At 32.4% G+C, this 20,079-nt stretch overlaps 1 protein-coding gene across 1 annotated transcript in view; it reads left to right on the plus strand.

Annotated features, from left to right (window-relative positions):
- The window catches only part of LOC139495740 (histone-lysine N-methyltransferase EHMT1-like), a 44,031-nt gene extending 26,206 nt beyond the window's left edge, over positions 1-17,825 (plus strand). The window contains exons 6-12 of the mRNA XM_071284103.1: positions 246-344; positions 1,153-1,251; positions 2,012-2,113; positions 9,430-9,510; positions 11,749-11,824; positions 13,930-14,229; positions 16,549-17,825. Of these exons, the coding sequence (XP_071140204.1) occupies positions 246-344; positions 1,153-1,251; positions 2,012-2,113; positions 9,430-9,510; positions 11,749-11,824; positions 13,930-14,229; positions 16,549-16,883 (1,092 nt within the window). The 3' untranslated portion in view covers positions 16,884-17,825. The remainder of the gene's footprint in view (positions 1-245; positions 345-1,152; positions 1,252-2,011; positions 2,114-9,429; positions 9,511-11,748; positions 11,825-13,929; positions 14,230-16,548) is intronic.
- The last annotated feature ends 2,254 nt before the right edge of the window (positions 17,826-20,079 follow it).

The raw sequence follows: 20,079 nt of genomic DNA on the forward strand, positions 1-20,079 counted from the left end.
GTTAATGTTTCTAGAAAAAAGTTATTTTTTAACCTAACAGTTCTGATGGAAGTTCTGACATCTCACAAAAAAACATGTTGTTTATTTGTTGTTTATGTAGAAAATAAATACAAGTGTTTCAAACTGGTAATTTTATTCACTTTTGACCACTGATTCATGTGATATATTTTTTGTTTATATCTATTACACCACACTGTCCAGTTTATGACACAAGTTTTGATGTCTGTTACATGTTAATATTACAGCTTGGAGTGACACCATTAATGTTTGCTGCTGTGGGAGGACACCTGGAGGTGGTGACGTACCTCGTCACTCACGGCAGTCAATTAGAAGCTACATCCACGGTAATGATAGATATAATGACCTTACTCTGACCAAACACCACTTTATACAGAATCTACGCAAAATCATGTTGTTAATCAGACAGGTTTAATAGACAACAAATATGTGTTAGAATTATATAAAGTGGGGCCTCATTTTATTCGTAACACAGAACTGAATCAGATAGTTAAGGTTTTATTTTGTTTCCTGATGAAAAATTATTTTGTAAACGTCATCTGATCTTAATGAGAAGTAAAAGAGAACGAGTTGTGTTAACTTCTTTAGTCAGATAATGTTAATTCTACAGATCTAATGTTAAACATCTTTTAAAAATAACAAATACTTGACAGAATTATATAAAGTGGGGTCTTATTTTTCTTGTGTCTTCATAATGAATCAGAAAATATTACTTGTTTTAATATTCCTTTTTTAATATTTCTTAAAAAAAAGTGTTTTTTAAACTGTTGATCATTCTACTTAATCATTGTTAATCAGACAGATTTAATGGACAACAAATATTTGATAGAATTATTTAAAGTGGGGTTTCATTTTAATTGTCTTGTCCAGCTGAGTCCATTGATAGAAATATTGTTTATGTTTCTAGAAAAAAGTTATTTTTAACCTGACATTTCTGATGAAAGTTCTGACATCTCACAATAAAACATGTTGTTTATTTGTTTTTTTATGTAGAATATAAATAAAAGTGTAACTGGTCATTTTATTGAGTTTTGACTACTGATTCATGTGATATATATTTTGTTTATATTTATTACACAACATTGTCCAGTTTATGACACAAGTTTTGATGTATGTTATATGTTGATATTACAGAGAGGAGAGACACCATTAATGTGGGCCGTCTGGGGAGGACACCTCGAGGTGGTGACGTACCTCGTCACTCAGGGCAGTCAGTTAGAAGCTACAGACGAGGTAATGATAGATTTAATCAACTTACTCTGATCAAACACCGCTTTATACAGAATCTACACAAAATCATGTTGTTAATCAGACAGGTTTAATGGACAACAAATATGTGTTAGAATTATATTAAGTTGGGCCTCATTGTATTCGTAACACAGAACTGAATCATATTCTTAAGGTTTTATTTTGTTTCCTGATGAAAAAATATTTTGTTTACATCTGATTTTAATGAGATGTTAAAGAGATTGAGTTGTGTTAACATCTTTAGTCAGATAATGTTAATTCTACAGATTTAATGTTAAACATCTTTTAAAAATAATAAATACTTGACAGAATTATATAAAGTTGGGTCTTATTTTTCTTGTTTCTTCGTACTGAATCAGAAAATATTACTCACTTTAATGTTTCTTGAAAAAAGTTTTTTTTCAACTTTGATCATTCTACTGAATCAGCATAAGATCATGTTGTTTATCATTCATGTTAAATGGACAACAAATACTTGTGAGACTTATATAAAGTAAGGGTTGCTATAATTTGACTTGATACACTTATATAATTAAGAGTTTACTATTTTTTTACCTGTTTTGTTTCACTGAATCAGAAAATATACATTGAATTGATATATCTTAATCTACCATTTAATAGTTTATACACAAATATAATTGGCTATTTTCTTACCCGATGTTATATTTCTTACATTTGGTAAATTGTTTGACTCCTCTCATGATTTTGTTATCACACGTCACCATTAACATGTTTATTTTTTTAGGATGGACAAACAGCTTTACATCTTGCTGCTGAGAAGAAAGGGATTGATGCAACAAAATGGTTGATAGATCAAGGATGCAGTCCTTGGGTGAAATCAAAACAGGTAATATTCAGTTTCAATCTTATTATACACATGGAAAAAAGTATTGCAACACCTTGATTTTTCAAAACTTGAAAAATCAGTCTCATATTTTGGATGGAATATGATAAAATATTTGTAAAATAATATTGAAAAGTAGTTAATGATAACATTGGCTTTAAAACGAACAAAAAATGTATGGAAAAAAAAAGTTTTATCTAACCAAAATTTTTATAACAAAATGAAGTGTTTTTTGTACAAAAATAAGCATTTTACAACTTTTACTGTAGTCGAACTTTACAATGTCAGACATTTCAAAATTAATCTTTAGATGATTGTTCACATCATGGTTGATCGTTATACGCCAAAGAATTAGTGCTTTGTGCGCAGCCTCCATTCAAACGGATAACCGCATCTTAACGTCTTCTGATTCCTGCCACAAGTCGACTAATTTGTTGCTAAGCTAACAATACCATTCTTGACGAAGGGTATTGTTTATTTCATGACTTGTTTGAACTGGGGTGTCCTTTCATGCACTTAACGCCAAATAGTGTCCCATATATGCTCGATATGGTTCAAATTCGGGCCACGATTGGGCCAAGGAACATAAACCGAATTCCATTGGAACAATGGATCTTCTTGCACGACGCTAATTTCCGACTTTGGCGAGCTCTGCACTATATTGGATACGGGCATCTGTGTGTTTGTTCGTAGGCAAAGGTCCCCGCAATGGTATTTTCACACGATAACCAGTAGCGATGAGTCGATCTCGAACAATTCTTGTTTAAAGGCTCCTGTATGGTCATCATTCTCTTTTTAGGATTGTATTGTTTGCAATGGGTTTCCTTCTGACAAACCTTCATTATGCCTTATTTTCCCTAGCAGATGTGATTGGGGGTCTTCTTGACCTCGGAAGGTCATTAACATCGTTTCTTGCCTGATTTTTATTCTCAAAATGACTTATAATGGAATGGTGATGACCAACAATACCGTACGTGCAATTATCACAGCGACATACCTGCTTCCCTCATTCTGGATATCTGTCATCTTGCTGCAGTAATGAGTTGTGGATGACCAATTACAAGGTGTCAATAACATAAATTTATAAACTTGGTTATTTTAAGTGTTGAAAACACAGAGGATCAAAACAGCTGTTTTACTGTTTACGAGTACAGTAGCTGCATGTGCAGATAAGAACTCATTGAGTCGATATTTATTGATTAAACTCAGGTGATATTTAAATAATGTTTAACTAGTTCTATTTCAACAAATTATTTAACAAAAAAATTAAAAGTGTTTTTTTAATTTGAATTTCAATTTGGTGTTGCAATACTTTTTTCCATGTGTATAGATAGATAGATATGTTGTTCTCTAAAAACTAAATTCAAGTCAACAGAGAAAGTACAATTACAATATAAATACAAATACAATAGTTGAGAGTGAACAGACGCAGATAATATATAATAAAGTACAACTTTATGATGAAATACCTGTATATAAACAGGTTAAACTAAATACATTGTATGAAGAAATCAGTCTGTGCTTAACGTTTACATGGAGGGACTAACCTTTTTATTAATACACTTAATGAATGAACACAGTTTTCTTAAAACTGATTGTTTTTTTTTATTAGGGGACAGCCTACACCAATCATACACTTTTATCTAAACTACTATCTAATCATACTCCAGCAACACACCTTACACCAATCATACACTTTTATCTAAACTACCATCTAATCACATTCCACCAACACACCCTACACCAATCATACACTTTTATCTAAACTACCATCTAATCACATTCCAACAACACACCCTACACCATTCATACACTTTTATCTAAACTACCATCTAATCATACTCCAGCAACACACCTTACGCTAATCATACACTTTTATCTAAACTACCATCTAATCACATTCCACCAACACACCCTACACCAATCATACACTTTTATCTAAACTACCATCTAATCACATTCCACCAACACACCCTACACCATTCATACACTTTTATCTAAACTACCATCTAATCATACTCCAGCAACACACCCTACACCAATCATACACTTTTCTCTAAACTACTATCTAATCATACTCCAGTAACACACCTCACACCAATCATACTCTTTTATCAAAACTACTATCTAATCATACTCCAGCAACACACCCTACACCAATCATACTCTATTTAACAAAACTACCATCTAATCACATTCCACCAACACACCCTACACCAATCATACACTTTTATCTAAACTACTGTCTAATCACATTCCACCAACACACCCTACACCATTCATACACTTTTATCTAAACTACCATCTAATCATACTCCAGCAACACACCCTACACCAATCATACACTTTTCTCTAAACTACTATCTAATCATACTCCAGTAACACACCTCACACCAATCATACTCTTTTATCAAAACTACTATCTAATCATACTCCAGCAACACACCCTACACCAATCATACTCTATTTAACAAAACTACCATCTAATCACATTCCACCAACACACCCTACACCAATCATACTCTTTTATCTAAACTACTATCTAATCATACTCCAGCAACACACATTACCCCAATCATACTCTATTTAACAAAACTACCATCTAATCACATTCCACCAACACACCCTACACCAATCATACACTTTTATCTAAACTACTGTCTAATCACACTCCAGCAACACACCTTACACCAATCATACACTTTTATCAAAACTACTCTATAATCATACTCCAGCAACACACCCTACACCAATCATACTCTTTTATCTAAACTACTATCTAATCATACTCCAGCAACACACATTACCCCAATCATACTCTATTTAACAAAACTACTATCTAATCACATTCCACCAACACACCCTACACCAATCATACACTTTTATCTAAACTACTATCTAATCATACTCCAGCAACACACCTTACACCAATCATACACTTTTATCTAAACTACCATCTAATCACATTCCACCAACACACCCTACACCAATCATACACTTTTATCTAAACTACCATCTAATCACATTCCACCAACACACCCTACACCAATCATACACTTTTATCTAAACTACTATCTAATCACATTCCACCAACACACCCTACACCAATCATACACTTTTATCTAAACTACCATCTAATCACATTCCACCAACACACCCTACACCATTCATACACTTTTATCTAAACTACCATCTAATCACATTCCACCAACACACCCTACACCATTCATACACTTTTATCTAAACTACCATCTAATCATACTCCAGCAACACACCTTACGCTAATCATACACTTTTATCTAAACTACCATCTAATCACATTCCACCAACACACCCTACACCAGTCATACACTTTTATCTAAACTACCATCTAATCACATTCCACCAACACACCCTACACCATTCATACACTTTTATCTAAACTACCATCTAATCATACTCCAGCAACACACCCTACACCAATCATACACTTTTCTCTAAACTACTATCTAATCATACTCCAGTAACACACCTCACACCAATCATACTCTATTTAACAAAACTACTATCTAATCACATTCCACCAACACACCTTACACCAATCATACTCTTTTATCAAAACTACTCTATAATCATACTCCAGCAACACACCCTACACCAATCATACTCTATTTAACAAAACTACCATCTAATCACATTCCACCAACACACCTTACACTAATCATACTCTTTTATCAAAACTACTCTATAATCACATTCCACCAACACACCCTACACCATTCATACACTTTTATCTAAACTACCATCTAATCATACTCCAGCAACACACCCTACACCAATCATACACTTTTCTCTAAACTACTATCTAATCATACTCCAGTAACACACCTCACACCAATCATACTCTTTTATCAAAACTACTCTATAATCATACTCCAGCAACACACCCTACACCAATCATACTCTTTTATCTAAACTACTATCTAATCATACTCCAGCAACACACATTACCCCAATCATACTCTATTTAACAAAACTACTATCTAATCACATTCCACCAACACACCCTACACCAATCATACACTTTTATCTAAACTACTATCTAATCACATTCCACCAACACACCCTACACCAATCATACACTTTTATCTAAACTACCATCTAATCATACTCCAGCAACACACCCTACACCAATCATACACTTTTCTCTAAACTACTATCTAATCATACTCCAGTAACACACCTCACACCAATCATACTCTATTTAACAAAACTACTATCTAATCACATTCCACCAACACACCTTACACCAATCATACTCTTTTATCAAAACTACTCTATAATCATACTCCAGCAACACACCCTACACCAATCATACTCTTTTATCTAAACTACTATCTAATCATACTCCAGCAACACACATTACCCCAATCATACTCTATTTAACAAAACTACTATCTAATCACATTCCACCAACACAACTTACACCAATCATACACTTTTATCTAAACTACTGTCTAATCACATTCCACCAACACAGCTTACACCAATCATACTGTATCACATTCCACCAACACACCCTACACCAAACATACACTTTTATCAAAACTACTATCTAATCATACTCCAGCAACACACCTTACCCCAATCATACTCTATTTAACAAAACTACTATCTAATCACAATCCACCAATACACCCTACACCAATCATACACTTTTATCTAAACTACCATCTAATCATACTCCAGCAACACACCTTACACCATTCATACACTTTTATCTAAACTACCATCTAATCATACTCCAGCAACACACCTTACACCAATCATACACTATTACCAAAACAACATATAATCATACTCCAGCAACACATCTTACTACCATCTAATCACATTCCACCAACACACCCTACACCAATCATACACTTTTATCAAAACTACTATCTAATCACATTCCACCAACACACCTTACACCAATCATACTCTATTTAACAAAACTACTATCTAATCACATTCCACCAACACACCCTACACCAATCATACACTTTTATTAAAACTACTATCTTATCATACTCCAGCCACACACCTTACACCAATCATACTCTATTTAACAAAACTACTATCTAATCACATTCTACCAACACACCCTACACCAATCATACACTTTTATCTAAACTACTATCTAATCATACTCCACCAACACACCTTACACCAATCATACTCTTTTATCAAAACTACCATCTAATCAAATTCCACCAACACACCCTACACCAATCATACACTTTTATCTAAACTACCATCTAATCATACTCCACCAACACACCCTACACCATTCATACACTTTTATCTAAACTACCATCTAATCATACTCCAGCAACACACCTTACGCTAATCATGCATTATCTAAACTACCATCTTATCACATTCCACCAACACACCCTACACCAATCATACACTTTTATCTAAACTACCATCTAATCACATTCCACCAACACACCCTACACCAATCATACACTTTTATCTAAACTACCATCTAATCATACTCCAGCAACACACCTTACGCCAATCATACACTTTTATCTAAACTACCATCTAATCACATTCCACCAACACACCTTACACCAATCATACACTTTTCTCTAAACTACTATCTAATCATACTCCAGTAACACACCTCACACCAATCATACTCTATTTAACAAAACTACTATCTAATCACATTCCACCAACACACCTTACACCAATCATACATTTTTCTCTAAACTACTATCTAATTAAACTCCAGCAACACACCCTACACCAATCATACACTTTTATCAAAACTACTCTATAATCATACTCCAGCAACACACATTACCCCAATCATACTCTATTTAACAAAACTACTATCTAATCACATTCCACCAACACAACTTACACCAATCATACACTTTTATCTAAACTACTGTCTAATCACATTCCACCAACACAGCTTACACCAATCATACTCTATTTAACAAAACTACTATCTAATCACATTCCACCAACACACCCTACACCAATCATACACTTTTATCAAAACTACTATCTAATCATACTCCAGCAACACACCTTACCCCAATCATACTCTATTTAACAAAACTACTATCTAATCACATTCCACCAACACACCTTACACCAATCATACTATTTTATCTAATCTACCATCTAATCATACTCCAGCAACACACCTTACCCCAATCATACTCTATTTAACAAAACTACTATCTAATCACATTCCACCAACACACCTTACACCAATCATACTATTTTATCTAATCTACCATCTAATCATACTCCAGCAACACACCTTACACCAATCATACTCTATTTAACAAAACTACTATCTAATCACATTCCACCAACACACCTTACACCAATCATACTCTTTTATCAAAACTACCATCTAATCATACTCCAGCAACACACCTTACACCAATCATACTATATTTAACAACACTACCATATAATCACATTCCACCAACACACCTTACACCAATCATACACTATTACCAAAACAACATATAATCATACTCCAGCAACACATCTTACTACCATCTAATCACATTCCACCAACACACCCTACACCAATCATACACTTTTATCTAAACTACTATCTAATCATACTCCAGCAACACACCTTACACCAATCATACTATATTTAACAAAACTACCATCTAATCACATTCCACCAACACACCTTACACCAATCATACTCTTTTATCAAAACTGCCTTATAATCATACTCCAGCAACACACCTTACTCCAATCATACTCCATTTAACAAAACTACTAATTAATCACATTCCACCAACACACCCTACACCAATCATACACTTTTATCTTAACTACTATCTAATCACACTCCAGCAACACACCTTACACCAATTATACACTATTAACAAAACTACATATAATCATACTCCAGCAACATATCTTACTACCATCTAATCACATTCCACCAACACATCTTACACCAATCATACACTATTTACAAAACTACCATTTAATCATACTCCAGCAACACATCTTACACTACCATCTTATCACATTTCACCAACACACCCTACACCAATCATTCAATAATTTCTTTAACAGCAAAATCTCAAATATTATTCATTGATCTCTTTATAATGACACTTCATATTTGTTGTTGGTTTAGGTTCACTGGTTTTTATTTCAAGTATATATAAATAAGACAACATTCTGCATTGCATAGGTAAAATAATGCAACAGTTACATATTATTTAATGTTTTGCAGTTTTTGAAATAAAAGATATATATGTGTATAATTAATGAAAGATTATTTGATTGTATTTCAGGGTAAGACTCCTTATGATCTGGTATTAATATCAAAGTATCATTCTGAAGAGAAGAAGAAAGAAGTGATGGACTTCCTTAAGGTAAATAGTCTTGTCTTACTTTAAAAGATATTCACAGATTATAAGAGATAAAATAGACTTGGTACAAAGAAATTACAATAAAACGGTTGCCTGTAGTTTTCAATGTCATTGTAATATTTGTTGTCAGTTAACAATGTAAGTTAACAATTCCAAGCTTGTTGCCTAATATACATGTTGGCATATGTGAAAGACAAATGTTTAAAATCTGTGTTCTCATCTGTTGGATGTCTCTTATTTTTTGTGTCATCAGCTTGGTATCTCCTAGGTATATAAATCACATCATCTCCTTTTATGTATATATAATGCGTACTTCTGTGCGGAAAGGTCGATTTACATGTTTATGCAAATATGTAATAATCATATATTAAAACAAAAAGCACATCTTTACAAAATGTTAAGTATGCTGTCAACTTGAGTATAGATTTTAAACCTTTCAGTATGTAGCAGGTAGACAAAGCCTACATAGATTAAACCTCTATGAAATTAGTAACTTTCCTGCACAACCTTTTTAAATTACATACAAAACAATTAAATCACATCATCATTAAATAAGCAGTGTGCGGTAAATTCTATAGTGAGATATGGCATAGTTGTAAAGATGTCAGACCACCAATTCACTCACTCCAATTTAAATTGTAAAGTTCTATATTCAAGTAGTCCTTTCCTAAAAAATATATAGTGCTTTTGATGTCATTGTTTACTTAAACTAACCAAAAAGTTTGCAGAAATGAAACTTTTAGTGAGAGAGAAATATATTTAAACCATTTTTAGACATAATTTACTTGCTCATGAGTTTGCATTAAAAATTTAGGATTAATGCGCTCAATACTATATGTATTTAAGATTTCCAGAAAAATAAGGGGCTATGTTTAGTAGTTACCTTCCGACTGTTGGTATTTTACTACAAGTGAAAACATTAAACATGGATTAAAAATTGGCAGATAGAAAGGTAATACATGTACATTTTACCATACATCTGCTTTCTATGAAGTTATACGGTAAAAAATTTAGAAAGCTGTGACAATTGAAAAATGAAAAATTTGTTGGAATAGGTAGGGATTTTGAATTGATGGTCTTACACCTTTAAAGCAAAAAACGGTGAATCTCAAAAATCAGAAAACAATTGATTTTTTTTCTTAACTGATTGATCATTTCAAAGAAAGGTAGCCACATTACCTGCATTACAACACATATTGCCAGATTGGAGCCTAAAATCTGAAAACCTGAATATGTGCTATTTTCTTGCAATTAAACAATGGGAGAAATAAAACATACTTTAAGAAATGATGCATTTTCTCCATTAAGAGTATGGTTGATAACACTACTGTTTTCGAACTTAGCAATAACTGCTTCTGAAAAAAAAGAATTTGAAAAAGGACATCACATTACAAATCATTAGTAAAATATTGTTTGTCGTCTATTATTTGGGCATTAGGATTTATGACCGAGGTCACCATCACACAACTCAAGTGTTAGTTAGTGTGGGTTGTATCATCAGCCTCGGGTCAAACGAACAACTCGAAAATATGTATTCCCAACTTCTCTATAAAGAATAATGTGTCTGACGTATGTATTTCTTGATCTTTTATGCATTTTCCAAATATTATGTGCAAATAGTTATATCAAAGGTACCAGGCTTATAATTTTATACGCCAGACGTGCGTTTCGTGTACATAAGACTCATTAGTGACGCTCAGATAAAAAAAGTTTGAAAGCCAAAACAAGTACAAAGTTGAAGAGCACTGAGGACCAAAAATTCCAAAAAGTTGTGTCAAATACGGCTAACGTAATTTATGTCTGGGATAAGAAAATCCTTAGTATTTCGAATAATTTAAACTTTTGCAACCAGTAAATTTTTAAAAATGACCAAATAATTGATATTCATGTCAACACTGAAGTGCTGACTACTGGGCTGGTGATACTCTCGGGGACGAAACGTCCACCAGCAGTGGCATCTCCCCAGTGGTGTAAATAGTTATCATTGGTACCAGGCTTATAATTTTATACACCATTATAGACGCATTTCGTCTGCATAAGACTCATCAGTGACGCTCAGATCAAAAAAGTTTGAAAGCCAAAACAAGTACAAAGTTGAAGAGCAATTATGGGCAAATTTGAAATTTTTCTTAAAATCATTATTTTCATAGACACAAATGGGCCTTTAAAATATATGTATTAAACTATTTGACAAGTTTTCACATGGGGCATGATAGTTTATAGCATATTTTTCTTTTGTAGAATGTCATGTCAAAGACATCCCCAGAAGTTACTCCTGACACCCATTTACAGGAACCTGCAGCACCAGTAGTTGAAGGTAATCATCTAGTATTAATTATTCAGATACTGGCTGAAATTATTTATAATTACTTGTTTCTAACAGTCAGGGGCATTACTTAAACAAGTAACAATTAAAATTACCTATACAAGTAATTTTGAAAACGAGGCTAATTTAAATATAACTTATATAAGTTATTTTTCTGAATATTATGTTTATAGGTGTCCAAGAATACAGATTTTACTAGCTTTACATAATTTTCACAGTTATCTGGTTATTTTTCCCTTGATATATAAAAACTAATTCTTCAGAAACACTAATTAACTTTCCGACGCACTTATCTTTCATACCGACGCTTCTGGGTCAAAGATTGGTCTCTTGGGACTATCAAATTATCATTTTCCTCTAAAATCTTGAAGGTAGACTGATATAAGTAGATAGATACTTGTGAATTAATAAAGACCTGAAGTTATTTATAATTTGTAACCTAAATCAATTACATATGTGCCTTAGATAAGTGTAATTGCTATTTTTTTCACAAATGTTTAAAATAACTTATTCAAGTAATATTTTTGCCATTATTTTCAAAGTAACCCTTTATCTCTATACTCCTCTCAAATCTGATCAATTCTTTATTTTATGAAATAAAATGTTGTTTAAAATCATGAAAACTACGTTTAGTCTATGTTTCTATTGAAAATTAAAATAACTCTATTAAGTAATTTTATTATTTTTAAAATAAAAAATTACTTATATAAGTAATTAAAAAAAATAACTTGTTTAAGTAACGCCCCTGACTGTCTAATATACGGTAACCTTGATATCTGCTTATAATGTTATAATGAAAAATGATGAAAAAACCAACAAAATTATGGGAAAAGCGAAGTAAGCTATTGATGACAGATCACATTAACTTTAAAATCATTCTCCTCTAATTTATACTTTCCTCAACGTGTTGAATATATTTTTGATAATCATTCTTACTTGTTTCTCTCACAAGGCATGTGACGTCAATATCATCCTTACTTGTTTCTCTCACAAGGCATGTGACGTCAATATCATCCTTACTTGTTTCTCTCACAAGGCATGTGACGTCAATATGATTCTTACTTGTTACCCTCACAAATCATGTGACGTCAATATCATTCTTACTTGTTTCTCTCACAAGGCATGTGACGTGTGAAACTACTGGGCCAAATTTAACCAAACTTTGCCACAATCATCATTGGGGTATCTTGTTTAAAAAATGTGTCTGGTGACACGGCCAACCAACCAAGATGGCTAAAATTAGAACATAGGGGTAAAATGTAGATTTTGGCTTATATCTCTGAAACCAAAGTATTTAGGGCAAATCTGACATGGGGGTAAAATTGTTTATCAGGTCAAGATCTATCTGCCCTGAAATTTTCAGATGAATTGGAGAACCTGTTGTTGGGTTGCTGCCACTGAATTGGTAATTTTAAATTTTTTTTGAGGTTTTTGGTTATTATTTTGAATATTATTATAAATAGAGATAAACTGGAAACATCATAATGTTCAGCAAAGTAAGATCAACAAATGAGTCAACTTGACTAAAATGGTCAGTTGACCCCATAAGGAGTTATTTCCCTTTATAGTCAATTTTTAACAATTTTCATTAATTTGGTAAATTTTTGTAAATTTTTACAAAATATTTTCCTCTGTAACGAAAGGGCCAAGTTTATTATAGATAGTAAGGAGCAAGAATTTCAGTACATAAAGATCTACAAACATCACCATCACCAAAACACAATTTTGTCATGAATACATCTGTGTAATTTGTTTATTATGCACATAGACCAAGGTGAGTGACACAGGCTCTTAAGAGCCTCTAGTTTTTTATACGACCACAGGAATATCATATCTGCGGGCTAAAGTTGAAGGTTCTTCCACAGAAAAAGATACTGTCTTGAGACTTTGAGCTGTGCTCAACTTTTATATTCCATATTTTGTATGGGTGCAATTTCAAAACTTGAATTAAAGTTCAGACTGTTGGTTTGCTTGACAATACATATTTGAAAAGAAATCAGTGCATGGAGTATGCTTACTGAATACAAAATATAATCATTTTGATATTTTAAGTCAACTTACACGCTAAACGAAATTTTGTATTACTACAATTACAGATAAAATCAGAGATAATGCAGACAGAATCATACAGGACATACAAATCAGTCAAATTTTAGATCATATGATGACACATCTGGTGATATCAGTAGATGACAGACGCTGTATTGAACAACATTCGGAACAAGATGATCAAAACAAAGCATTGCTGGATATTGTGATTAAAAGAAAAGAACCTGTGTACAGTGTATTTGTTGATGGATTACTTAATTATGGATACGAAGATATCGCTAATGATTTGAAATGTGATACACAGGAAACGAGTCCAAGTACAACATTAGTATCTGCTGAAAATGAAGGTATGGCTGAAGGGTTTATTATAAACACAAGCAAATATGTTGATACTGAAATTATAATACTTTGGTATAACTGGATGCTCTTTTAACTTAGTCATTCAAAATAGAGGTGTGCAACAGTTCCCCAGCTGCTTTGGGATTTTTTTTTTGTATTGTTTGAAGCATGTGTATATCAAATATCACCACTGATCACTGCATGATAAGAATTGTTTTCACATTAAGGTAAACACATCTTCACAACATCTAGTTCAAAAAGCGTATCTGGTGGTGTCCGTAAAATTTTCGACGGTATCATGATTTCCACTTCACCATTTGGAACTCTTGATTGAATAGCTTTTTTATGAGCAACATCCCTCTTTCAAGGAAATCATGATAGGAAACAGAAGCTCTGGAATATCGTATGGACTGGGAGATATATACTCCTGATATATGCAGACACTGCTGGAATGTTGTTACATAGAAATGGAAAGTTCCCAATTGGGAAGCTGAAATCATCTGTATTGTCGTAAAGCCTTGTAACAACAAAGCCGTGAAAAAACACGTGAAAAGCCCATGATATATACACACGTATAAAGCCCATGATATACATGATATATACACACGTGAAAAGCTATATGACCAAAAGCGACCTAAAACAGCAAAATTCATCTGAGGTCATCTGAGGTCATGCATATATGCCTGGTTGGTAACAGGTACTTAAAGAACCATGATTTCATTACAAGTGCATAAAAAAGTTTCAAACATTTATAATGAAAAGATATCAGTTTTGGTAAATTTTATTTTCAGATTAAGAAAAAAAAAAGTAGCAATTAACCATAAATTGTGTATATTGTGTAAACCCCTAACATGAGGGGTTGTGCTTAATGTTTATATGATGAGGACAAAATCATCTGTTCATTTTAATGACTTGAAACTGTAACTGGTAGTAGTCTTATGTTAATTCATGTTATCATGTTGCTTCATTAGTTTCTTCTCTTACCTATTCAAACATCGGCTTCAACTTCGTTTCAACTAAGTTTTACTGTGTTTATTCCACGTTAGCTAGATGTTTAGGGAAAGGGTTCAGATATCACAAACAAATGTGTGACCCTGTCTCATTTATGCACATGTGCTAAATCATGAACCTCTAGTCCTGTGTATTTTCTAGTTTTGGTTCATTCATGTTTCGAATTTTAGTGTAGCTCTGATTTCGCTGAACTAGTTTATTTTCTTTTTGTTGAAAACCCATAGGTAGCATGAGGCTTTTTTTGGCTCTTTGATGGGTTGTTGTCTCTTTCACACATCATTGCACATTCTATATTTCCAATCTCATGTCTATGTATTATTACATTCTCTCTAAAAAATGTTTTTTTTCTTATAATGTTGTTGTCTTTTTGACACATTCCCCATTTCCATTTTTTATTTTATTATAAATCTAAATTATGCAATATGTACAATTTACTTAAAGAAACATAAGATCTATCGACCTAACATTCCATGTGAACATTTAGATTACTATTAAAGACATTGCACATGACTATAAAATGTTTACTTGTGAAAAGTAAAACAACACAACTCCAGAACTCCAGAACTCCAGAGAAAATTCAAAACGTAAAGTCTCTTACCAATTGTCAAAATCATAAGCTCCAACAAATCAAACAATTGGAAAACAACTGTCTAATTCCTGACTTGATACAGACATTTCCTTATACCCACAATGGTGGATTAAACCTTGTTATAAAGCTAGCTAAACCTCTCACTTGTATGACAGTCGCATAAAATTCCATTACATTGACAACAATGTGTGAACAAAACAAACAAGACATAATAGGTATAAATGTAGAAAATAGGGTTACAGCAGTCAACTTTGTGATATAATGTCAATCACTTAAAAAAACAAACAAAGATGTCAAAAAAGTAAAAAAAAAAATTACATATAGACAAAGCACATACGTAAAAAATGAAACACAAGGATAAAAAAAAATACCACAGCACAACAAAACAATGCCTGGATGTACAAGTACCGAGCCACGCCTAAAGATATTACCAAAAATGGACCAAACAGTAAACGTTAATAATTTACAAAGACAAAAAAAAACTATAAAACGTAATTATGATGATAAACAACTTCAGTACTAGAACCTTACATCGCGACCATCATGTATTATCTGTGAAGTTGTTATGAACTATTTATCAACAAGGTCTTGGTATCTTCCGATGACCTTTTTAGTAAAAAGGACGAGATATTTGACATTATGTAATATATTCTCAAAACTTAATAATTTTTATGTTTTTTTGTCATTAAACGTCAATAAAAAAAAAAAAGTTCCTCATATTTTGTAGGCTTATCAGACTGGAATGTTCCATTGTATAAAGTTCGTATACAGAAGAATTATCTCAAGATCATCACTGATATACAACACGAGAACATAGTAGATCATCTAATGTCAAGAGAGGTATTGTCAGTTGATGATGGGAAGAAGATAGAATCTGGTGAAACCCCACAGGAGAAGAATAGGACGTTAATTGACATGCTTTTACGTAAAAAGGAACAGGTATTTTTTGAATTTCTAAAAGCTCTACGCAAAGACCAAGTTTATGCAGATCTAGCAGATCAAATAGAAAAGACATTAGTTACGAGCACAGATATCTCAATCCTTCATAAATGCTTGAAATAAAATAAATGTATTTTTTCTTCAGAAAAAAACTTTACACGACAAGGTAAAAACAGCTAGGACAAACACTAGTAAACATTGAATAGAAGGAGGTATTGTCAATCCAATGTTAAATGATTTTGGTCACTTAAACCATCAAAGTGAAGGAATCACAATATATTAGTGATAACAATCTTTTATATTATGTCATGTGTGAGTGTCATGCTTAGCAAAGAAAAAGCTTAAACATGTACCCCTTTTACGAGTATTCATTCCTAAACACAAATCCCCCTATGAGTGGTCGTTCCATAACAGATATGATAATTATGAAGCAGCCATGACATATTCTATATTCATATAAAATAATTTTAATGTATCTTAATATAATTATTGGGAACCAGTAATTGAAAAGTACATATGCACTACTGTTTTTTCAAGGGTCAAAACATATGGCTGTGCGGCATATTTTCAACATTTTATGCCTCAAACTTCCAAGAATTTAAACCTACATGTATACTGAAATTATGTATTTCCTCTCACTTAACATTTGGTCCTTCTCAGAATTTAATTTAACCGCTATCCATGTGTATTCATACTGGTAAAGTTCCAAAGATGTGTCTCTTTGAGATGCAACATAGTATCATATCTGACAACCAGTAGGTAAACAAAAAATCTATCACTAGTAGATATCCTAAAAGAGGCTTTGTTTGTAAAACAGCTGTATTTACAAAGTGCAACCTAAAGGGAATGTCATAACTTGATACAATATACTACATGTACTGTTTTGATAAATTTTGAATAACTTACATAGCTGCAATTAGGTTATTATCAATTTCATTTCAGTCATAATTGTGTATGTTAAGGATGTTCGCTACTCTGTTTAAAAATAACAAGCTTTTTAAAAGACTGTTATAAATTGATAGTATATAAATAAGTTACTAAAAAAGCAGGGAAAAATGGAGGGTCCGTGCGCTTGTTTTCGAGATATAAGCCATTAAAAATTTGGCGGGAAATAATTCTCTCTAGACTTTTCATACATTTAACATTGGCACCTTTTTTGTTTAAAAACAATGATAAAATAACAAGGATTTCATGAGATTTTGAAATATGTCTTTTAAAACAATATGTAATAAAGATATGAAAAGAAAAGTAGGGGTCAGTGGGCATTTTTTTTAATGTTAATACATGGTTAAAACCAGAGGATTCCGAAAATCTGGCAAAAATTCAAAAAAATGAGGAGCAAACATCCTTAATCTCTTAAAGTTGTTACATGTTACCTTAATAGTCAATTTAGGTTCAAAAGTCTAATGAATAATAAAGTATGCACATATGAAATAACTAGTTCAGTGACCGAATCTTGTCCTCAATGTGTTTCTGAATTTTTTGACATTAGTTTGTTGTATATGGTGTTTATCAGACAGCTACTTTTAAATGTACATAATGTCTCTTCATAAATATAGTTTTGAACAAAAATGCAACGATATGCGGTTATTATGTAAATATAATTGATGCTACATAACATGGTTTATTTCACAACTAATGTTTTCGACATAACGCATCTGTTCTGTTAAATAAACTTATCTTTCATCCATCAGAAAACAGAAGTTTAAATCCAAACAGATCAGTGATAAATGTTTGATTATATTATATTTTCAAATAGTTGAGAACATATCAAATGTCAGAAAACATTTAAAAACCTACTATTTTCAAATAATTAAATATCGGGCCTGTACTAAGTCAGGCTATCTGTAGCATGTGTTGTTTGTTGGTATATCAGCTCAACGCTATACAACTTCCTGCTTGATTTTTACCTTGTATAACTTTATTCAATCATAACTGATGAGTCTTTTGCTAAAATTCATCAGAAGATACCAAGACCTTGTTGATAAATATTCCTTATCAACTTCACCAATAATACATGATGGTCTTGAAGTAAAGATTTACTGACCTTTATCATCCTTATTATGTGTTGTGATGTTCTTTTATTTGTCTTCGTAAATTACTTTTACTGTTTATCCCTTTTTTGTAATACCCTTTTGTGATCTTTTGGTGTGGCTCAGTACTTAAACACCCTGCCATTGTGTTATGGTCATTGTTTTCTTGTATATTTTTGCCTCTGTGCTTTGGTCTATATGCCATTTTGTTTTTCCTTGTTGACATATTTGTCTTTTTTTTTTATAGTGATTAATATTATAAAACAATGTTGACTGCTGTACCCCTATTTTTGACAAGGTAAGCAATTATAGGAAACTGTGCGAGCTTCAACAGTGAGAAAAACTCATACCGTAAAGTCGGCTATTAAAGGCCCCAACATGACAAATATGAAACAATTCAATTGAGAAAACTAACGGCCTAAGTTATGACAAAACAGTTTATGAAAAACGACAACCACTGTACTACAGGCTCCTGACTTAGGACAGACACATACAGAATGTAGCGGGGTTAAACATATTTGTGAGCCCTCAACCCTCCCCTAACCTGGGACAGTGTTTCATAGTTATTTCATTTCCTTCCACTTATTCCTTTATTCCATTATTAACTATTTCTATTGGTTTTATGTGAACAAGTTTATATATTCTTCTATAATATTTGATAGTGATTCGATTTTGTCAGATATGATTTTGTAACAATAATAATAGTCTGATTTCATGCTTGATAATTTTCTCCTTGTACTCAATTACTCCATACTTGTATAAAAAAATCTTAAGCCTGATTTGTCATACATTTGTCAACCTTTTTCAATGTTCATACATTTTGCCTTCAAACTGTTTGCATTAGCACAACTGTTTTATTTTAAATACCTAAGTGACTTTGTAATTTACAAATTTATTATGTTATGATACCGTTGTGTTTGTTGTTGATGTGATTACTGTAGCGCTATTTGAGTTCTAGTTGTATCTTTTAATTGTATATTTGTATAAAAAAATTCTACTACGTATACCCTTGAAGGTAAAAACAAAACTACATACATGTTCTTGTTCTTATTCATTGTGCACTAAAATCAAAGCGGCATCAACACGGTGAGTCTGACAGTCCAACCATTCACAAAATCAGAACCAAGGTGAAAATAACCAAAGGCATATTCAAACTCATAAACTGACCAACTATGGCAACAAAATATGCGACCAAGAAACAAACAACAGTTTACAAAATGCGACATAAAAAACTAGACTGAGCAACACAAAGCCTACTAAAAACCGGAAGCTGGAAGCTCTTTTTC

Source organism: Mytilus edulis, chromosome 11 (genome assembly GCF_963676685.1).
Source record: "Mytilus edulis chromosome 11, xbMytEdul2.2, whole genome shotgun sequence".
In the NCBI taxonomy this organism is placed as follows: Eukaryota; Metazoa; Mollusca; class Bivalvia; order Mytilida; family Mytilidae; genus Mytilus; species Mytilus edulis.